This window comes from Homarus americanus, unplaced genomic scaffold, assembly GCF_018991925.1.
Source record: "Homarus americanus isolate GMGI-L3 unplaced genomic scaffold, GMGI_Hamer_2.0 scaffold43265, whole genome shotgun sequence".
In the NCBI taxonomy this organism is placed as follows: domain Eukaryota; kingdom Metazoa; phylum Arthropoda; class Malacostraca; order Decapoda; family Nephropidae; genus Homarus; species Homarus americanus.
Window position 1 is genome coordinate 193266 of NW_024713151.1, and position 25115 is coordinate 218380.

The 25115-nt window shown below is 38.1% G+C and overlaps 1 protein-coding gene across 1 annotated transcript in view; it reads right to left on the reverse strand.

Moving 5' to 3' along the window:
* The window catches only part of LOC121871452 (nephrin-like), a 123416-nt gene that overhangs the window by 55071 nt on the left and 43230 nt on the right, over positions 1 to 25115 (reverse strand). The window contains exon 4 of the mRNA XM_042373777.1: positions 15153 to 15307. Coding sequence (XP_042229711.1) covers positions 15153 to 15307 — 155 coding nt within the window. The remainder of the gene's footprint in view (positions 1 to 15152; positions 15308 to 25115) is intronic.

A 25115-nucleotide genomic window follows, 5' to 3' on the forward strand; every position in this document is an offset into this window, starting at 1 on the left:
CTCGCGCTCCCCGGCACACGGTAACGACCCAACACTTCACACAAAACAGTTCGGTCCCTACACTACACTCTTAATTACAAACAGTTTAAATAGATATAACTCCTCAAAATAACCTGCTATACACAAGTCCGCTTTAAACACCAACCAACATGAAATACAAAGATGCCCGAACTAAAACATAAACACAAGTATATATACTACAAGTTACAACTATTTATTCAGTTTATTCATATTTTGTGGCTCATATTGGTTCCATAAATCTTATGGATCTTGGTGGCTACAATTTCTTTTTTGGCATTTTATGGTTCCTAATTAATTTTATATATTTTTTGGCTCTTGAGGGCTTCGGGAGATGTGTGGCTCCTGGAGGTCATCAAAATTTCCGTGTCTTTTAATGGCTCAATAACTTTTGTGGCCCTTAACGGCTTCAAACCTTTTACGACTCTGAGATGACCCCATTAAATTTTTGCCTCACCTTGACTAAAGTACAGATTGTTCGTGAAGTAATCTTAGTATAGCGTTAAAGGAGTTGAGGTGTGAGATACTATAAATAAACGACATGTGAAGGAAAACCATATTTCTGCCCCTCAGGTTTAGAAACGTTTCTTTCCATATTTTTTTTTCTCTCATGAGCTTAAAATAACGTTCTCTTTTGCAATACAGTATTTACTCCCATACTTTTTTCTTTAATGCAGTATTGTACTGAGGTGCTTTTGTAGAGTAGAGAGTAATTACTATTGACCTCAGAATATTTCCTAATATCAAGGGCACATGGCTGCAAAATGGCCTCAAAATACCCTTGAATTTGGTCAGATTAAAAAAAAAAAAATTGATGGGGCTTACAGCTTCCCCCCCCCCCATAAATCCCCCAGCTGGGCGGGAGAATTATTATTTTTTTGTCACGACACTAAAAAGGCGGACAAATCAGCGTCCGCGTCCGGCTAGAGGTTAAACCTGACGGAGGACAGGGAGCTAAAAAACAGGACAGTCCGGCTTAAAGTAGGACTTGTGGCCACCCTGCGGTGGAGGAAGACAAACTCAGTACAACACTTATGTGGGGAAGTTCAATGCCTAGTTATTTGTATAAAGTTTCTCTTCACCATGACATATACCCGTTTGTAACCTAAGGGTTTTAAATGTATTGATGTTTATATACCCTTTGTAGTGTAAGGGTTTACAGAATGGTAACATCCCTTTCCGTCTGCAAGGGTTAATTAGTAATAATATATCCTTGAAAGGGTTTGCTATTAGTGAGGGACATTCAAATTTGTTTATACCCTTATAAATAAATAAATAAATAAATAAATAAATAAATAAATAAATATATATATATATATATATATATATATATATATATATATATATATATATATATATATATATATATATATATATATATATATATATATATATATATATATATCTTTATTTATGTATTTAATAATAAACAAACGTGCATAAGTGTTAAGCGCAGACGAAAGTTCACTTTTCTTATATGCATGTAACAACCACATTGGTTAAATTAAAAAAAATAAAAAACACCAGAGAGCAATGTACGTCTTTGGAAATGTCGATAAGATGGTGGCCAGAGTGGTGTCGATATTACAAGCACTCTTCAGTATTTACACGCTGTTTACTAAGCTGGTTGGTGTTTGTGTGTACAGAGTCCCCGGAGGAAATTACACTTTTAAGACATCGGTATGTACCCCACCCCTTTGGTCCACACAATGTATTCTCCGCCTTGTCAACTGTGACGTAAAATTGCTGAAGGAATTGTAGATAACACATCATGGGGGTCCGAGGTGCGATCATTAGCAAGTAACAGTGGACATGGCGGCGAGCACAGTTGTGTTTAGAAAAAGGCAGGTGGGGTACATACCTATGTTTTAAAGTGTACGTACTGTACCTTCCTGTAGAGACTCCGTGAACTCAAACGTTCTTATAGCTCTGTGTAGGTGGAGGAAAAATTGCCCTTATCTACATTATTATAACTTAATATGACTTGAGCCGTTTAGCTTCGTGATACACATAGTGCGTGACTCACCAACACAAGTCATGTCTACAATTAATATTTAACTGAACTTAGAAATTTGACTCAATATTTATCCTGGTAATATATCCATGTGCTTGAATTTGCCATCACGCTGTTGTACGTTTACTGAAGAACCTCATTGCCTAACAGCGCGAAGGATGACCTTTAACCAGAGTGTAAGTGGTAGTTAGGCTCGTCATTATAGTTGGTTATTGTAGCCAGGGTGTGAAGGAGGAGGGAGTCGGAGAAGGTCATGTTTACTGACTGACATAATACAACTTACGAAATGTATAAATTAATAGTAATTACCATTATTTACCGGAGGAAATTATTTTTTATCTATAAACTGCCACTTCTTTAACTAAAATATTTGGTAATGCCCCTGTGGTCACGTAGTATTAAACTATTTCGTCATAGTTAGGTATTCACTGTCATGTCTTACGAAACTACATTTCATTACTGTACTGAAAATTACAAAAACACAAGTATTGTTTTTTAATGGTATATTTATGACACATTAAGACAATGCTACGTGGTATGGTGACTTACACGAGCTATAAAATACTAAGAATAGAAAGTTTTATCCTTTACAAAAATATTAAACAACAGGAACGTAGAAAAGAAAAATATTACCATGTGTTAATCGTATCAACCATCTTAGAAAGACATAAACGTGACATAACTAACGTTTTATGACCTGTTAACTTACGTCAGGTGATGAGCCTTCTGTGACTGTACTAACACATGACCCACTGACCTCATAACATGGTAGTCAGCCGCTGGACCAAGTTTGTGCGAGACTAACATTGTCTCTGTCAATGTTTACAGAAGACACACATTGCATGAAGATAATTTTGTGCAAAGTAATATATCGTTGATCTCTATTTACTGTAGCTTAATAACACGTTGATGCGGCTTATGTGAGACCAAGAAACCACGAGACTGTGTTTATATAAGACGAACACATGGCGTTTACCTCATGGCTGGAGGAAGTGGCACATCTTAATGGAGAGTTTCACAACTAATAAATTAAATGACTATAAATATTCAAGAGTAATAAAAAGTAATAAACAATACTAATACTACTTAGGGTGTTTAGGAAATACGAGGGGCGGATGGAGACAACACCCTGTGATCGTCCAGCTGTACAACACCACAGCTGCACCAGGGAGGGAGACAACACCCTGTGATCGTCCAGCTGTACAACACCACAGCTGCACCAGGGAGGGAGACAACACCCTGTGATCGTCCAGCTGTACAACACCACAGCTGCATCAGGGTTAACACCAGCCACCCTACAACCTCAGTTAAATGTATCAGACCCAAGTTAACTTGTATGTTCACTACACGTTTCCTCCTGGTTTTTTTTATTGAAAGCTTATGTTAAATATGTTAAACGACCCACTTCCCAATATATTCTCATGTAACTTACATCATTTCTGTTCACTGTGTATTTTTAGCCCTTGGCTGCAATTTTCTCTCAATATACCATTAATTATTATTATTATTATTATTATTATTGTAATATACGTGTAAGAAAAGACATCATCAAATGGAAATCGTTTACAAAAAGGTGGGAACTTGTACACCATTTTACTTCAAGGTGCGTACTGTCCAGCGGGAAGCTGTCTGGAGGGATTTTCCAATCCTATTTTTAACGAAATTTTTAATAAAAGGAGAGACTGTCCAACGGGATTTTTACGCTCCGATGAAGGAGTCAAAGACTGCTTCACATAGATTTTTTTCATTCAGGTTAGTTTTACTCTGCTCAGTGCTTGATCAGCCTCTCATCAAGTACTGGCCAAACGAGTCAACATGTACACCGGCGCTCGCTCTTGTCTTCCCGTGGGAACTGTCTGGTGACATTTAATCCGGTGGGATTTTGTTCGCGTACCGATTGGATCACCGCCACTGTACACAGCAGCCGGGAGCCTCACCACCGCAGCGTACACACAGGGCCTTAAACTGGCCTCCTGGGCTCCAGACCTTACTTGTAATTGTCCCCAACCTTACCATTATGAATGGCGGCTCATTAGGAAATAAATGCTTTTGTAATGAAGCCCATTAAGACTGGGGTCCCTTAAGACGATGGGCCACTATACTGAGCTAATGGGTTCCGTAAGACTGGGATTCATTAACCTCTAAGCACTGGGGGTCCATCAGAGTAAGTCACAACTGAGCGCAACAACCGGCTGTCCCGCGACCATAAACTCTGAACCTTTGTGTCACGTCTAGTATGATCATTAACAGAGTAAATTAATACTTCTAATGATGAAAGTCAAATGAACTTCAAAAGCTTTTCAGTATATAAGTGCTACTGCCTCGAGCTCATGCTGCAACAGTTTAAATGACCAGAAGTGTGAGGGTTAGGTTACGTTACATTAGATTAGATTAGGTTAAGATAGATTGAATTAGATTAGGGTAGAGTGGCTTAGGTTAGATTAGGTTAGGTTAGGTTAGGTTAGCAACTGGGGAGTTAATCTTAAAGTGACATAAGCTGGGGTTTAATCTTTACGGGATCATTTCTTGGGTTCTGACACTGAGCCCGTGCCTGGTCTGAAAGTGAACCACACACAACACAACGACTCACACACTACAAAAACTCAAAAATCCTTTAAAATTATAATAGTTTACATCATCAGAAACAAAATACATTAACATAATATTATAGTCATGTAAAGGTAAAGTTGCATAAATGTTTGAGGAGGAGAAGACACATTAAACGACCATCTGTACTGTAAGAATGTTTTGTGACATTGTACTAATATATTTTAGAAACTCTCCACATATGTGTTAATTATTGAGGAAATTCTACAGAAGCTATAATTTTTGCATAGAATAAAACAAATGATCGATGTATCTCAGCAGTTGTTAATTTTGTCTTTATAAATAATTGCTGCACTTCAACAGCTAACAGTGTTTCAGAGTGTATTCTACGTTAGTAAATAAACCAGACATCAACACTTCAAAGTTTAGTTACAACTCTCTAGGTGTCAGCATGGAATAGAAGTTAAATTTACCGGGACGTTAAAGTGAAGTTTCTAGTTACAATGAGTTATTTGTCTCATGATAAAAAAATTAAATTAATCAAAACTAAAATATATTTTACTTAACCTAATATAACCATCTCTTCATCCCAGTTATTCCAGAAAAAATCCAGCAAAATAAAAAAGGCTGAATTCGGGAAGGGAGACTGAACAAGCTGGCCCGTGTCGCAATACACGTCAGTGAGGCTTTTGCCTCTTTTTTAACACAACAGTTCAAAAGTTTTATTTATATATATATATATATATATATATATATATATATATATATATATATATATATATATATATATATATATATATATATATATATATATATATATATATATATATATATATATATATATATATGTTAGGGGTACAAATGTACTATGTATAAACATCACAAACTACAGATCATATTGTTTCCAAGCTCAGAGAGAAACATGTCCTCCCAGGTGTGTCTATGAAGAATGTAAAATGTATAAACCGAGTAAAAACATTATTACAATGAGGGATTTTTTTGGTCCTTGTAACGTCAACATGTAGTACTGTGCCAGCTGTTCTGTAGACCATGGTAATGTGTTGGTGTAAACTACGTGTACCGTAATGGAGCGTTAGGGTGGCCACGACAGTAGCCCAGTTATATAAATAAGAATGATTTCGTATTAACATCAACTGACACACTCTTTATCGCAATAATTTTCCATGGAGAACTTCAATGATTTACTGGAAAATTTATATATATATATATTTTTTATTTCACCTTGTTCAGTGTATCTGGAACCCTTTTCTTTTTTTTTAGAGAAATGCGTAGATGAAAGATAAGGACGGGAGGGTGACGCATCAGGTCCATGAGACATATTTGTTCTTGTTAAAGTTTCAAATTATTTTAAACTCCAGGTAAGTTATAGCGAAATAATAAGAAAGTGACACCCTTACTGTTGTCTTTGTACACAATCTGAGGCAGTCAATGTTTTCCAAACGAATTTACCATCAGGACATAAACTATGTACAGTATATACCTCTGAAAACTTTCCCTTTCTACTGTATACGTAAAGCGGGGTTCAATAGGCTCTCAAGTCTTATACTCACTACAATACAGAAACTCCAGAACCACAAAAACAAGTGACTCTGTTCTTACATCTTATGTGATAGAGAGAGATGAAGAAAAAAATCAAGATCCGCAAGTCTGATTCAGAATTCATAAGCTAACGTTACATCACAATGAGGTCGACTACCTGCTCTAACCTGGGGTCCTGGGACACGACCACATCCCCACCACACCTCCACCACAGTTGCACCACACTCCCACCACAGCTGCACCACACTCCCACCACAGCTGCACCAACTCTAACATTACAAACTGCATTAAACATTTGAAACATTATTTTAAGCACACATACACAGTCAAACAGGAATTTCAGTTTCAATTGTCGATTGCTGAAATTTTTTTGACAGAAGTGACCAACACAATCAAAACCAACACCAACCGCAACAAAAACTATCGGGAGGTTGAACAATGATATTTACACAACGGTACACTTATTATTATGCGTCACCAACACACGTTAACCTACACAACAGCTCTTTACACCTGAACTACTGTACCAGCTCGAGTTGGTATTCTCTCACGAAGCTACTCGGAAAAAAACATTAAGGTAAATCCTACCTGAGTACATGTATCATCCAGTGGACAAAATCCCTATAATAGTTCAAGTTGTGTTAGATTGGCCTGGGTTAAGTTATTCTGGGCTATGTTAGTGTTAAGCTGGGTTCATATGCGAGTATCTTTGTGTTTGGCAAGCCTGGGTTAAGTTAAGGTAGTTTAGGTTGTGTTCTGTATTAAGTTAGGCTAGGTTAGATAACGAAGGTACAGGTCGTGTTTGGTTAGTGTGGTTGGACTGAGTTAACACAGGATGGTTCAGGTTGTGTTTGATTCGGTCAGCTTACAGTAGTTTAGGCTGTGTTAAGTTAGGTGTGGTTCTGCTTGCAACACCTCCTGGATAACGGACCCTCACTGCTTGAACAAAATTCTGACTGTGATGCTAAAAATTTTATGGTGCACTGAGAATTTGGAAGAAATAAATTAATTTAAACATTTACAAAAGTCAATAAAATGGCCAATGTAGTAGTTATAAAATATCTATAAAAAACATATTACAGTATAGAAAAATATTAAACTAAACTAGATAAGACTGACCGCATTAACCTTTGTAAGTTTAGTTGTAGAAGTAAGAGACTCCTCAAAGGTGCTGGAAAACACCCTATACATTATGACGACAGAATATGTGAACTCTGCGAAGGCCAAAATATTGTTAGTGAATTCCTTTATCTGTTCAAATACCCTAATATATAACTGAAGGAAATCTTAACATAGTATTTCAGGGTTCAACTAAACACCTTAAATTAGAATACCAATTTAATGTAACAAATGTCAAGGAATTATCTAATGTTTCTAATTTTTTTAAATATCATTGAGCAAGGTACAGTAAATGTGCATAGTATGACCTAAATTATACAGAAGTCAGGTTTACTAGGATTATGTTCTTCCATGCGTACTGATGCCTGTAAACTTTATTGTCAAACTGGTATTAATGATACAGTATATGACTATTGCTGATGTAACATAAACAAGGTTGCTAGTATGTCATGCTTAAGAATATATGTTGATCTCGGTGTTAAATTTTAAACCGACAATGAACTCTTGTGTAATGGCGTCTTAAAGTTCTTACTGCGACATGTATAAAGTTGCTATTGTTCCTTATGTCTATTATATTTATGTATATTTATAATTTGGGATTTAAATTTTGAAGTAACATGTTGAAGTGTGATCAGTTTTGCATGTCTGTCTCATGGTTGAAAATCTGTCCCTGGAAACCGCTGCGTAACTGTGACAGGTTTGCCTTTATTTTCTATAGTCACCGCAGTAGGTTTTATGAATATTTAACTATTGTATAATAAATAGATGTTTCCATACTCACGTTGATGTTAATTAATTTAAACTACATTTATCTCATACCTCACCATGAGACTGATAGAGATACAACAATGAGTTAGTAAAGGCAGACAAGGTGAGCCCAAGATACACAATATAGATAAACTCTTGGGCTAAAAACACCGTCGATTGACAGCTGGAAAACACTAAAAATATAACAGACAGTGACAAAGGCTTGTTTTAAAACACTCGCTATTCATTGGCTCGTGCCAGCCATGTTTGTTAATGGACCAACTTCCCTTGAATAAACATGAATCTCCCAGGACCATGGGTCACCTTCAACAAGTTTTAAGCTAATCGGCTCAGCAGCTCCGCAGTAAATAACAAAAACGTTTATCTACGGCGGGTACAGGCGTAAGTCATACTTCTATTTGTATAAACATGAGGTAGAGTTCGTGTGAGGTTTGTATGATCAGCGGATACTAACCCTTACTAACAATAACTATGGTAATGGTTATAGAGACACTATTGATAATCTGGTATCTTAACAGTATCATTAAGCAGCAGCTACTACTACTACTACTACTACTACTACTACTACTACTACTAATAATAATAATAATAATAATACGTGTGGACGAGGTCATCATCACACCATCCTCCCTTCAGTTATCTCAAAATAATAATAACTGACCACAATGACTCCAGTGACTTTACCTGCAGGATAAAAACTCGGGATTTTTATTTTTTTTTAATATGCCGCTCTCTGACCCACGACTTCCTGGCCTCAGGCCTTTACTCATATCCTGCCTTTATTCCCCTACCCACCGAGTCGATGCTGCTATTCAAATTCCACTCCAATTTACCTCCAAACAGTAGAATAGAGGTTTACTAGAGACCTTCAAGCGGAATATTTAAAGTAACTTGCAGGCCTGAAAGAAGGGAAGCGTTGCACTCAACATAGTGATACTGGTAAGATTTTATTCAGCTAAGCGTAGATTGATTCGAACATTTAAGCTATTCTTAAAAGTTTGGCGCCAGAGTTACCAAATACTATGGAAGGTCAGCGAACTGCAGGTATGACTGACTTAATCTGGGGAGAATGTCTCGAGCTCCTAACATATAGTTAACCGGCTGATATATGTATTGATATAATCTACGGAGCCCTCACTTGACAATACGAAGAAACCATTGATTCTCGTTGTACTACTGCATTTTTTCTTTATTTAAATCTAAGATTCTGGTACGTATATTATTGAGAACACAACCATGACTATGTTTCTCTGAGAGTGTGGTGGATGGCTGACCGCATGGCTGGTGTTAACATTAGTACGTGTTGGTGATGGGCGTCACTAATTCAAGGAACAAAATAGTAAGTATTGTAACATTGCACACGTCGACAAAATAGAGAAAAACTACTACATTGTTTCCATCAACAAAACTCGGTGTCATTAATGTGAGTCCCCTAGGGCTGACGACCTGTTATATGAGGGGTGTAGTGAGGATATTACAGAGTGAATACGAAGCCTTCACTTTCCCATTTATAAAGTTAAGTCTCCACTCATAACCAGCAACTGTCGAGGTAGATGTAGCCACTCGGCCGCTGCACCACTACAGTACGTCAATAATAAACAACAAACAGATCAAGAAACACCAACAACCTCCCACAATCAGGAACAAAAATCGAATGTTAAACGAACTGAATTTTCTCCAAAACGAAAATGTTAGACCACTAATTCAGAGTTTTATTGGAAAGGAGAGAAAGTTATATATCTTGCAGCTGCCTCACCGGGTTGATTCAGTTTCCTGTAGATAGCGAGAATGTTTAATTCTTACAAATGTGACCAATAAAACAATATCATGTATAAGTAATGTATGAACGTTAGGTTCTATAAGAAGATTTTTCGCTATCATAACGACAGAAGTTACATTTTCTGGTTATTAAGTCTTACGATGTTCCTCTGCGCTTCCCATATGTGGGATCATCTATGGTCAATGCAGGTTAAAAAAACTGAACAATAAAAAACTATCAAACACACAATGATCACTGGCCATCACTGTCACCAAAGCTCAGGTTTCACTCTAATTATCGTTCGCTTGAAGAAGATATTTTTCCAGCATCTCTCCTGGACTCGCTTGTTGAGAATCGCCTTCTCAACGACACAAAGGCACATCTGATTTCAGTTATATTGTAATTAAATGCGGGACCTCCAGCACTGCTCAAGTTACAGAACAAAGAATCAGGAGACCAAGAGTTTAGGTCACAGGCTTATTGTATTGTTACTACTTGGACATTACAGTACCTGAGTATAAATTCGTTCCTATATTTCTTAATAAACTTTCTGGATTTGAATGTAATAAACCACAGAAATTTCTCAGTATCTTTTAGTCGTAAGATCAGCGTCACATTATACTAGTGAATGGAATTTATCTTCGGTCACAAATGATTACCGTAACGTCCAATACTGCAGGTGTGTACTTGGGGAGAGTCAGTGATTGAATGTTAGATATAACAAATATGACAGTAAAATACGACGACTAAGAACTGGACGAAGGGAAGACCAACACCTAATGTTAAAAAAGTTAAAAGACTCACTTGATTAATAAAAAGAAGTCACAATACAGGTCAGAAAGTACCAACCAGTGACTAAGAATAGAACTAGCACATTAACAAAGACCTTTTTTTTATCTTAACGACACTCTCCCCAAAAAGTATCGGCCCCTTTCCTCATCGATATGATGTGTCACAATAGACGAATATTTCCGATCTCTAATTGTGATTCCTGCATTATGTCGGTAGGCCTGCCTCCCTGGTATCTGTGAGGTTGCCAGTTAATAATTCTGGCATTTGTTATAATTATGGTGAAATATCATGCTTCATCTTTAGTACAATAATATAATGATATTAATGTAGTGAAAATATATCAGCGGCGGTCAAATAGTGAGTATTTTCTGCTGGAAGTCCATGACCAACACTAGTACCCAAGACTCGGTGGAAAACACAGCTTACACCGACAGACAACGTGTCGTAGTGTGCGTCAGATAATGTACCGTTGCCAGCACGAATCACGAGAGGATACGTTATATTCATAATTGTTACCTCATCAATTGAGGTAGAAATAATATCGAAATGCAGTAAATCATAATTTCATTTAATTTGTTATGGCATCATAATACACCAGTAATTACTATATTTGCAAATGAATGGAAAAACGGATCACAGTGTTTCATATTTCATTCGAAGCGATTCCATTGTGACCTCGGTTCACGAAAACATAGTTACGTTATTTTCCTATTTAGCGACCCATCCCCTGGGGCTGAAATAGTATCTAAGGTGCATAAATCAGCGGGGTTACTCATGACGTTATTGGTTTTGTATATGACATCACAATTCATCCTATTTCATGACATGGTGTAGACAATAGGTGATATACTGCAGATATCATGGTGACTATCAGGTGCAAGAAGAAACAACGAGAGGTGCAACTCACAATCAGAAATACCAACTGAACCGAGACTGTTGTGTACGTGTTAGTGTGTTCATTTCCAAATACATCAGGCCAGGGGGTGCATCCGGGGAATAATGACACTTTTTATTATACAGCTCCAGGAAGGTGGTCATCACTGGGTCGTGTTTACAGCCATACGTGAACACACCTCCCAGTACACACACAGACTTACCAACCCACGCAGTGAGTCCAGGTGGTGAGGCAGGGAGGAATTATTCAGTTTACATTAAAGTTTTAACTTAAATTTGGTAACTTTCCTGTTTTCAAAATAGGTAAAAAGTGTATGAACTAGGATTAGGGGAGATAGTTTCCTAACCATTTATGTATGGGGATATCTACTCTGTTGAATAAAATCACCTAACGTTAGCCAAATAAAATATTAAAATTGGCGTCCCCGTAGTGAAGGGATCCATACATTATATGTTAAAATTAACGTATACTACAGTAAAACAAATAGTATTTTGGATTGTCTTCTTAACAGATTTGGTCTCAAACTTTTATTTCAACTTTAAACTTTGACAACAACACAACCAAACATTTTATTCTGTATATTATTTCGGGGGGTCATATGCACAACGCCTGGTGTAAAGTGTATGATGAATAACAAGTTTTCGCAATCATTTCTTTCTCCTCATCAGAGAGTTGATAGGCCTGCCTGTGTGAGAATGGAAGTGAAGGATCTAATATAAGAATTAAAGCTGGTTGGAGTTACCTTAAATCACACGACTTGTTTTAAACAGCAAAGGGAAATTAATTCACCTAATATGAGACAAAAGCCGACCTAATCTAACTTAACCTAACCTAACCTACCTTGACAACCTTTAAGTTAACCTACCCTAACTAATCTGGGTATTAACACTTGAAAGATAAACACGTGAAAGGGATTTAGTCAACGTCATTATTTTGATGGTGGGTGTTCGTACGGGGGTGGAGGTAATAAACTTCTTTTGGGAGGAATTTTTTCTTATGGGAGCTGTAGACTGAGATTTTCCACAATGGAATTTTATTACATATATCTGTGTCTATATTGCGTTCTGTGGTCTGTGGAAAAGAAAACGCGAGTTACCATCCATCCATCCATCCCGTCACCACCATGTCAAAATGGACCAGACGCGTCATTTAACTGTACAACGTCACGTAACGAGAGTTGTGGAAATATTTTGCCTCCATCTTGTGTTCGTCCGTGTAATGAATGTAATGTAATATTTCGAGAATAATATTATGTCTGTGTCTCACCATGTGGAAAAGTACTGCCTTATGTGGACCCTTGAACGAGGTCGATAATCATTTCCCTCGTGATTGTCTCTCATCGACCTTGGGTGAAGGACAAAAAAACACTCCTTTTTCCTCGCGCCTGGGAATTGTAAACACGAAAACTTGACCAAGTACAGAAGGACTCTATCCAAACCTGGTGTACAGCAAATCTATCACTAGCAAGTCTACGGACTTGGCGCACCCACATTCAACCACAACACCCATCAAATTGGTATTTCAGAAAAGCTTAGCCCTTTGTGGTTTCTGTCAAGATTGTCCAGCTTCAGGGGTCTTTGGCGTACAGTACAGTGGTGAGGAACTTGTCCACCATTAGTGATAACTTTGTCTTGGGGAATTATGGTTACTTTAGTTTCTTTAAGTGAGGGTGCACGTCCCACCTTGTGAACGCCGCGATTGAGCGTGAGTGGTGAGGCTGGTGGAGGTAACGCGTCACTACACTGAAGGGAAGTGAGTACAGAATGTGCGAATGTGCATTTTTGTTTTCATACTTAAATCAATACCAGGAACGAAACAAGTCAAGATGGAGACAACATGGAGAATAGGTGAGATTCTTTTCCCGTGTGTTTCTCTTTAATACGGTAAGAAGATAATATCAAAATGCCGACATGGATCACACTTACATTTCCCCCAACAAGAAAATGTCGACATGCGTGCGAGGGCGATTATAATATACCAATCCCTTTTTTTTTATGATTGATTTTTTCCACAGATGTCTTACACGTGATTCTATAATATAATCCCTTCGCTATGGGGACGCCTCTTTTGAGATTTGGCTAACGTCGAATGATTTTATTGGGCACACCTAAGGACAGAGAAACAATTAGTAAACACTGTATGAAAACCCAGATCACCTTCTCCCATTTACCAGCAGTTATAAGCAGAGCGACCAAGACAACGAAGAAGAAATAAACTTTCGAATTACAACTGAGTGACAACGTTTCCCTATTTTCCAATTATACTTCCATACTTTCTCCTATTTTCTGTCTCCCGGTCGTATCTCTTCTTCCCAATTTAGTTCTCTCAGTTTCTTCCGTCGCCTCCCTCTCCTTCCTCCTCTCTACTCTCTTATCTTCTCTTTCCTCTTCCTCTCCTCCCTGTACATTATTGTCTACCATTCTTCCCCGTCCTATCTTCACCCTCTTTCCTTCTGTCCTCGCCCTCCCTCTTCCTTCTCCTGCCCTTCTTCCTCCTCCTCCTCTAGCCTTTCCTCTCTCTCTCTCTCTCCACATGCCTTCTGTTTATTTCCTCCTTCTTCCCTCTCCTTCCTCTTGTTTTCTATCTCTTTCTCTCTCTCCATCTCCCTCTATTTCCCTCCCTTCTTCTCCTCCTACTGACCTTCCTCTCTCTCTCATCCCGCCATTTCCTTTTTTCTGTCTCTTTCCCCCTTCTCCCTCCTCCTGCTCGTGTCATTATTCTCCTTCCTCTATCCCGTAATCCCCTTCTCTGTCTCCTCCTCCCACCTTTCTTCCCCCCTCCCCCTCTTCCTCCTGCCAGCCTCACGGTCATACATCATCTGTCCAAATCTCAGTTGCAAAGCGCAATTAAAAATTCGTAATTTATGTTACAGAAACATTATATGTGTGTTGGCTCGTAATGAATCTTCTAATTGTTGTAATTCTTCTCTTTTACAATATATTTTCTTACTTTTTTTCATTTAACACAGAGCGATTGATAAGGTAGAGAGAGAAAAAGAGAAACAAATATATATAGAGAGAGAGAGAAAGAGAGAGAGGACTGCAAAGCTTTTTATCATAGGGAATTTCATTATTTTTTTTTCTCATCTAATTGGGAAAGAGAAAGAGTGAGTGTTATAATAGCACTCGGTCACTGACGGTGGTGGTTCGTCGTCAACTCTTCGTACTGTACTACACATGATTACTTACGGGTGAATTGAGTGATAACAGCTGTAGAGGAGAAGTATAACACACACTGATTACTTTTGTTTATAGATTGTAGCGGTTTGGTATTTGTATGTGTGTGTGTGTGTGTGTGTGTGTGTGTGTGTGTGTGTGTGTGTGTGTGTGTGTGTGTGTGTGTGTGTGTGTGTGTGTGTGTGTGTGTGTGTGTGTGTGTGTGTGTGTGTGTGTGTGTGTGTGTGTGTGTGTGTGTGTGTGTGTGTGTGTGTGTGTGTATGTGTCTGTGTGTGTGTGATGTTGTGTATAATCAGGCTGTTAATGGATGCATGACCATATAATAACACAGGCAGATCAACAGACAGACGCATAATAGTCTGTCTGTCTGTCTGTCTGTCTGTCTGTCTGTCTACCTCACTTTTAATAAACACTTAGAAAATATACAGGGGCGTTACATTGAAAAAATCACTGTGTAGTCTTAAGGAGCATAAACTTATCGTAGCCTAAGGAACATGGACTAACCGTAGCCTCCAGGAGGGTGGATCTGCCCTCCTTGGTCTTTTCCCAGTTGATGGTGGCGGACGGGTAGGCTCCTGAGGCCACACACTCCAGTCGCGTCTGTCGTCCCTCCACCAGAGGTTCTCCAGGAGGCTTGATCACGGCTGAAGCAGGTCTCGCTGTTGAGGGAAGGAAGGACAATAGGACATATATCATAATAATATGCGTTATATATACTGTGTTATACGTCATATGTAGTGCACCTGGTAGGATTCTTACTGCTGCTACTTCTTACTGATATACGACTACTATTGCAGGTACTATTACTATACTGGTACTGCTTTTATTACTGCTACTGCTATTACTATACTATTATTATTAATACTACTACGACCACTATTATTATACTATTACTATTATTACTGCATTACTACTACTAATACTACTACTCTACTACTACGACTATTGCTGTTTACAATTGTCAGATACTGTGTGTATATTCCGTCATTCTTACACACATAAATAACTCATCAGTTAACACAAGCCACCGATGATAAAATCATATATAATAATATTCTGATCCTACTGAAGGCTACAAATATGTAAACAATTAAAATTAATGTATAATTATCATGAAAGGAATTAAATAATAATAATTCACATGAAACACTTCATAATAAATGTTCTCTTATCACCTACACATTTTGTCAACTTACATAATTTCTATTTAGTCAAATGGAGCTTTATGGCATTAGCTTACATTATGCTCACATTTACAGTATCTATATATATATATATATATATATATATATACAATATTCAGAAATTTCAGTGTAATTTCAAACGCCGCGCCATTGGCGATACTGAGTTCAAGGTCGTCTGAGGGAAGACCGCGCTCCTGCACGTAGCGAGAGTTTGTGGAACTAGGCCTATACGATATTAAATGTAGTTTACCGAATTAATAATGATGGGATTCATGAAGTTAAGGGACTATTATTGAATTTGAAATTATTATAGAACGTTTATCAGCTTGAATAATGTTACGGGTGTCCCAAGAAAGTTATTAGTAGGTGGAAAATATGTCACGTAGGCCTAAGGAATAATAATAATAATAATAATAATAATAATAATAATAATAATAATAATAATAATAATAATAATAATAATAATAATAATAATAATAATAATAATAATCATTTTATTTGGTTGATCTACATCCTTTTTTTTTTTCTTAGAAGTCGATTTTGATGTCCGTTTTAGCTGGGAGGGTTCTGACTGGGAAAATTTTCACTGGGATAATTTGGGCTCAAGAATGTCTATTAAGTTCTGGAGGCTGGGGCGGCAGATGGGGTCCCTGCTTTGGGCTGAGTGCACCCACTGGACGACTTCTTCAGGGTACTCCCACAAATCAGCAAACTTCTGAAATAGTATTCCTAAGCTGTAGATGTCGCTGGTGGTGGTGCTATTTTCCCCGTTCAGAACCTCCGGTGCCATCCAGTATGCCCGCTTCTGGATATCAGCGGGTAATGGATTTTCGCATAATGGTTAATTGACGAGCGTAGCCATCCCGAAGTCGATGAGGGTCACGTGGTGCCCGTCGTCCCCGGTGTGAAGGCAGACATTGTCGGATTTTATATCATTGTGTGCGATTCCTCGAGTAAGGAGACTCTGTACGACTTTACAGAGTGTGAGCAGGATTTGGGTTATCACCTCATCGGTGGAATCATGCTCTTTGGCGTAAGCATACAGAGTCAATCCACTGTACTCTGTAAACACGCACCTTTGAGGAATGGCAAAGCCAACTGCCTTTTGGACACCTTCAAGGCCTTGACAGGCGCGTAAGAATTTTACCTCTTTAATGAGGCTTTCGGATGCACATTCGCCGATAAATTTCTTTACAACTAGATCCGTCTGATCATCAGTGACGCGCCAGCATTGCCCAGCCACGCCGGAGCCCAGACGCGTAATAGCTTTGTTGGCTATAATATTTTCTATGTGTTCAGATGATAGGGGGCGAATTACACAACCATTAACCTTCGCGCGAGTGTCTTGACGTTCGACTAATGCGGCCATTTGGCGGGTTTCGACAAGACGTCTCACGCGGGAATTTACGGCAGATGTATTCAGATTATTTTCCTCTACACGTTTTGGACCAGGGTTGCGTTTGTTCCATCGCCTAGCTCCTTGACGCCCGGCCAGAGCGGCAGCTTGACGGGTTTCTACGATACGTTTCGCGCAGGAATTCATAATGGAAGAGATTTTTCTTGTTCGATCGTTGTGAGGCCATAGTTTTTGTTTTATTGTTGTTTTTTTGTAGTAAGAGGCTGGAATATGATGATGATATCTGATAGTGATGAGGTTGATGATGGTAGTGATGATGGTGGTAATGATTATGCTGAAGATGGTAGTGATGATGATGGTAGTAATGATGATGGTAATGATTATCATGATGATGGTACTGATGAGGTTGTTGATGGTAGTGATGATGGTAGTGATGATGATAGTGATGATGATGGTAGTGATGGTGATGATGATAGTAGTGATGATGATAGTAGTGATGATGATAGTAGTGATGATGATAGTGATGATGATGGTAGTGATGATGATGGTAGTGATGATGGTAGTAGTGATGATGATAGTAGTGATGATGATAGTGATGATGATAGTAGTGATGATGATAGTAGTGATGATGATAGTAGTGATGATGATAGTAGTGATGATGATAGTGATGATGATGGTAGTGATGATGATAGTAGTGATGATGGTAGTAGTGATGATGATAGTAGTGATGATGATAGTGATGATGATAGTAGTGATGATGATAGTAGTGATGATGATAGTAGTGATGATGATAGTGATGATGATGATAGTGATGATGATGGTAGTGATGATGATGATAGTGATGGTGATGATGATAGTGGTGATGTCGGTAGTGATGATGATATTAATGAGTCATGTTTAAATCCCACCCATTACCTCATCTGTGAACATGGAACGATATTGGTACTCCCTCCTGGTCCGTCTCATCACAATCGTCCCACTCTTGGCAACTTTAAACTTGCATATAACAACTAGTCCACACGGTCACGTACTGATTGCTATCATCATCAGCATAATCATTACCATCATCATCTCTTGACCAGGATGGGATGTTCTCTTCTTGCTTGATGAAGCAGATCCTCTGAAAGACTTTCTTGGTGGTTTTTCCAGAGCTGGCTTGGGTTGGAAAGTCCACATGTAGCAATCATGATGGCAAACAGGTTCCTCATTCTCATCATCACTACAGATCGGTAAAGTAGTTTCAAAGATTCTCGTGCAGACACAAACAAACAAATAAATAAACAGACAGACAGACTTCTTGGTTTTATATATATATATATATATATATATATATATATATATATATATATATATATATATATATATATATATATATATATATATATATATATATATATATATATATATATATATATATATATATATATATTGGGTGCTGCGGGCAAGTGAAAAACAGAACTCACATCCTCTCTTAAGGTTCGCTGGCTCCTACTCAGGGCATTCCCAGTCGACCCAGATGTGGATGGGCACCTGATTGTTGGGAGAGTGAAGGTGGTCGACTTCACTGTCAGCAAAATTGCTTTCTTGTTTATTGAATCTTGTTATTGACTGAGCTGTAATCGCACTGCCCCTAGCCAAGACTTCTATACTCTAGGAAGATGGCTCACGCCAATGGGCGAACTGGGTTACCCTTGAGTGTGGTGCAGGCAAGAGGCTGCTATGTATACAACGTGGTTGGCAGGCGAAGATTAAAGGGCGGGAGACGCACATTTCGGCGAATTCATGTTTTTTTTCTTGCACACTTTTTTTACCATCTGCAATGGGATGCAATTGCTGTGCAGCTATATTAAAAAATAGTTGATCATCAATAAATTGGCGAGCACACACTGAGATGTGAAAAGGTGGTGTCTCCTCTAACTCTCTTACCAACTTGTAAATGCCGTGATGTTCTTTATATCACTACTAAAATATTAGCCTGTTAAAAAACCTACAATAATGTGCATCGGTTAACTGTCTGCAATATTTTTATTTCACATTAAATGGTGCAGCTACAGTCCCACCATAACTCTTACTGAAGAACAGAATGGAATGCAGTCCCTTATATAGGCAAATAATTAACTTTTACTGTAAAATAATCAATGTTGCACGCCAATAACCTACTGACTATATATAAATTGTTTTTATTGAATAAGCTGGTATTACCGCGCAATATATATTTTTTGCTTTGTTTTGTACAAAGCCTTAAAAGTTTGGTAACAACAGCCCGAGAACTTTACTCTGATTGATTGACCGCACAACATTAAGTAAGGCGCAACAGCTTAATGTTTTTTAAACCCAGCGGCCGCTTGTGGGCTCCATCGTTGCAGGACGATTAAAAAGATTAACATTGAGTGAGTCATCCTTCTACAGTATAGAATCCTTGTCCTAATACACCGTCAGTTCCATGAGATACATTATTCTTTTTAAATGTGTGTGTGTGTGTGTGTGCATCAAGGTATACGATACTAGGCTAATAATGTCATTAGCCAGGGCATCAAGACCCTGAACCTGAACATTTTAGGACCTAATGGATATAGAGGCCAACACCCAGAAGAAAGAGGTACGGGGACAACAACTGCAACACTTGAACTTGGAGGTAATAAGGCTATAGTCAGACCAAAACACCCTGATGATGATGAAGGTGATGATGATGATAATGATAATGATGAGGATGATGAAGGTGATGATGATGATAATGATAATGATGATGATGGTGATGATGGTGATGATGGTGATGATGGTGATGATATTGATGATGATGATGCTTAATAAATATTGTAAAAGGTGAGCTAACAATTAAGGAACTGACTAGCGAGAGAATAGAAGTGTGAGTTAACAGGGTGGTCTCGAGGACAGCGTGCCTGGGGCTGTGGCTTTGTTCTAAATAACTGAGAAGATGACTAAAGAAGAGAGATAGATAGGTAGGTGGTGGCGGCGGTAGTGGTGATGGTGGTGGAGGTGGTAGTGGGGGTATGATAGATTGAGGAACAGGTGTTAGAGAAAACAGAGAAGAGTTGGTTTACAGTAAGGGTAGGAGGTGGGGTCGAGGCAGGGGTGTGTGTTTTGAAAAAGTCAAGGTACAGGCTTGATACTCTGCTACATTCTGATGAAAGTTTTATTGGTAGAGTGTGTATACAGGGAGTAAGGGAAGGAGTATTCGGGAGTGAGGATGCAGGACGTATTGCAGAGGAAGGGATGAACCAACATTGGGGGAAAAAGTATGGCTGATGTGAAGAAAGGTGTGTGGAAGACCGATATATATGATAGGTGGAGCTATTCGCGCCTATTATCTATTATCAACATTTTGGAAGTTCTATTTATGTTACATGTGGTTTTTGTTGTTTTTCTTAAATAATTTATATATTTATGTAATTCTTCTCAGATTTTGTATGAATTTTTACTCAAATGGCAGAGTTGCAGTTGTGGTGACGCTGTTGTTTACAACTTGTGTGTGTGTGTGTGTGTGTGTGTGTGTGTGTGTGTGTGTGTGTGTGTGTGTGTGTGTGTGTGTGTGTGTGTGTGTGTGTGTGTGTGTGTGTGTGTGTGTGTGTGTGTGTGTGTGTGTGTGTGTGTGTGTGTGTGTGTGTGTGTGTGTGTGTGTGTGTGTGTGTGTTGGGGTCGGTTCATGTAAAATGCCTCCATTAATTATACAATATCAGGATCTATTTTGGACTTGATGTGTTTTACCAGTTGCTGCTGACAGATTACACAGTCATAAGTAGATAAATATGTTTCAATACACTAACACAAGATAAAGAAGGAATCTCAATACAAATGCTAAAAAAGGGATGTAAACTGACCTAAACCATCAGCTATAACAACACAGGGCTAATTACTTAATGACTGGAAATATCTACGAGTCCTTACATAACTTTAATTGCCAGTGGCTTCCCCAGATTCTTTACTGGAGATACACAGATGTTTTCTGAGAGAGTTGAGGCCTTTTGTCACATTATTTATGATAAGAATTAAACAAAATAATATACTATGGTAAATAAGATGAATTAGTTAAATAAATAACTAACTAGCTTACAATTAAATTTGAGGTTTATCAGAGCCGTAGGTAGCTTTGATGATGTCCTGGGCAGAACCTGTATTTGGCGTCTCCCCCCCCCCTCTCCTCCTCTGCAAACATTCACTGATAAATTAAACTTTATTTTATTTAAATTTTCACATCGGAACATAAAAGTGACTAGCTATCAAAGCGGCCTTCGGGATAGCATATGTTAGCGATATATAACAATATTATTCCTATGATATATGTATGTATGTATTTTCATAAATAAATGAAGTGAAAAGTAGAAATTTCAAATGCAATTTGGGGTCCCCCTTTCTTTGGCGCCCAGGGCAGTTGCCCCTTCTGCCACTACCTAGCTACGCCCCTGATGTTTACCAAGTCCGAAATGTTTTTCACCCTGGTACAGGTACTGTTCACCCTGCTACAGGTACTGTTCACCCTGGTACAGGTACTGTTCACGTAGGATTAGAGCACGGAACACGGTTAACACTAACCAACCGGGCAGGTCAACCCAGATGTTCCATTAGAATTGAGCGTTAATTTGTGTAGCAATATTTTTTTAATCAGATTTGTTTATGCTGTAGTACCACCAGACCAATATATACACTAGGAAACGCTTTTGTTGGACACTGACTCACACCAAGACCTTATTTAGTATAAAACCTAAGCCGAAACTTGACAAGTTCAACAGTAGGTATTGTGAGGTTATGATATGATTGAGGAGAGTACAGTACAGTACAGTACAGTACAGTACAGTACAGTACAGTACAGTACAGTACAGTACAGTACAGTGCAGTGCAGTACAGTACAGTACAGTACAGTACAGTACAGTACAGTACAGTACAGTACAGTACAGTACAGTACAGTACAGTACAGTACAGTACAGTACAGTACAGTACAGTACAGTACAGTACAGTACAGTGCAGTGCAGTACAGTACAGTACAGTACAGTACAGTACAGTACAGTACATAAGCTGGAGTATGACGGAGGCAAAATCATCTCACCAGTCTTTCCTCTCAAAACGTGAACATGTCACGTAATTAATGATTGAGGCATTGTAATGTAACACTACCTCACCTAACACGAATTAACTAAACGTAATCACAAATCATCACATGAGATAAATAGCGACACAAATTGACTGTGACATACACATACACAATATTAATACTCATACACACAGTCAGTCATACTCGCGTACATATACAGTGAGTAGTGAACAAACAAAACAGAGTAATACCATGAGAGTGAGAGGCAGAAGAGTGTTGCAGATATGAATCGTTTATTTGTGAATGTAAGAAAAACCTAAGTCAATATTCATTAACAAATATCATATATGAGTAACTTCATATAAGAAAAATATCAACAAAATACGCTGGTAATATCCACGTCTCTCTTGGTGTTCGGTAACATAAGCACAATTTCACTGATATAATGTATTAGTTGTATGAAAGAAAGGCAGCTCCTTGTGGCATGCGAACAACACTACTGGGCGCACACAATGGTAACTTGTGATGATAAACACAAGTGGTTCAACACACACACACAATTTACAATGAGGTATTTAATAATGTAATTATTACCTCAGGAGAACTAGAACAAATTAGACCACAAAGACAATGTTTCTAAAGAAAGTTGGTCTGCGTGTACACAAGACCAAGAGAGTCAAGACGTCTGGAAATTTAAGACCAAAGTACTACCGTGGTCCAGAGCCCACCATGGTCTCAGAAGCCCCCAAGGTCTCCAGGTTCCTGCACACATACCTAAATCTTAATTGTCTGAAAAATTAAAACAACCAAACCGAACATTCCTGTACTAATAACCACTACGAGACATTGCCTTTATCATACACGGCAAAAAAAAAAGACAAACTAGCCAGCGCCATCTAACTGGGTATTGTTTTAAAAGAACCGAAATAAAATTAATATAAGTTTTACTGAAATTATTACATCGGCATCTGTTACTGAAACTGAGCTCATTGTTAAAACGATTTTATGGCTGATTCTTATTTCGAGTCTTGCGCCAATTGTTGATTCTGCGTCCCGAAGTAAGAATCTCGGAGGCTGTTGGATCTAAGAGGAGATACGCGAATAAAAAAATTTATGACCTTTCGTCCTCCTCCGTCTTGTTGTAACAAATACAAGTACTATCCAAATACAAACAGATGTTTCTCAGGTTCTGTACTAAGTGTATTAAGAAGAATCCATACCAAAGGTGAGAGCACAGATCCCAACATATACAGTAGGAGTTTATTACAGAAACCATCGAGATTGTGTGGTTTAAGTTACAGTAATCAGTGTAAAATTAGTCACCGATGAGAATAGTAAGAGTTATCTTCTTGTAGAATAAACTAATGAACATAAACCAACACCGCTGGCTTTTGTTGGTGACAGTAAACGCCAAAATAACGCTGGGCACTGAGATGAGAGGACTAGTATGTGGGGCATAACTTAATGTGCAAGAAATGGCCCTGAGAAATTCTTGTGTTCCACGAGGCGGTCAAGAAGGTTGAGTCTAATATAAAAATAAATAACTCTCGGTTATAATTCTCCAAGGGTCATACTTTGTTCATTATTTCCTAATCTGATTTTAGAGAACACCACCGTAATGCATAGCTTGTATATTCAAACTAAATGATATATAACAGAAGCACCATGACATGAATCATACCAAGAATTTGAAGCATGTGCCGGAGATCACAGGGCAGTTATATACAGCATCCTGCGCCAGTGATCAAACACACTATAAAACACTCGGCTCACTGGGTGCTTACAGATGCCTGTGTCGTGTGTGTGATCACTTGTGTGACACACGGACGAGCACAAATACATTCACCAAGAATGCTCAGAGTATTAATGAGGACCCTAATGCAGGTGTGGACTTATTATTATAAACACAGAGTACAGAGCTAATTAAGAAGATGATGGCGACTTTGAGAACCTATCAGATGGTAATGAGTATAAACACAAGTATAGCGAGGGTATTATAATAAACTGTATCTATGTCTTCTCCATCTGTAAGACATTTGTTGTACTGATGGAAATGGTGCCCAGCTCTCCCTAGAAACAGACTCGGTTAAATATTATAGTAACACCGTCACTAAATACTACATAAATGTTTCAACAATATTCATTTAGGAAATAACTAGTTCAGGAGAACATTTTAGTGTAGTTGTGTTCTTATTCTATAAACAAAAACTTGAGGCAAAGAAACTTGGGAGACAGAACTATGTATCAGAACCTAGACCCTGGTCAAGTTACGTTCTCTTTCAACAACGACAAATATTTTATTTATTGTAATAACTCCGTGAAAAAGACAACGGCTATGGAAAAACTTACTTTACTTCACGTGAGATGTTCCTTGGGGATCTTAAGTACATCAAAACTCTTAAATAAGTTACGTTGGGATACAATATGTGAAGCTGAATTAAGTTAGAATTAGTGTTTTCATTACAGTCTGTATTATTTGTTCATAAAATTGTTGTTATACGACTGTCAACTCCAACGTGAGAGAAGTAAAATATTTATTAAAGTTGTCATAATTTGGTAATTATCTTTAAAACACATAAGCTATCCAGGTATTAAAGTGTAGCGACAGGCAGGATACCACATTCACCTCCTGTCCCAGTGCAGTCGAGTACAGTGCCTCAGACATCCCCCGAGTCTTGTGTATTTCCTCATATATTACCAATTGACAACATTCATTTTAAGTAATATTTTGTATGGTATGCATAAACAGATTAAGAGAATGTAATATATGTTATTGTAAAGAGTTTACAATCCTCTCGACTCAGCTGTTGACTACATGTATGAGGAAAAAGAAGCCCTCCTAAGGCAAATGTAATCAAAATCTATTTCAGGCCAGTGTT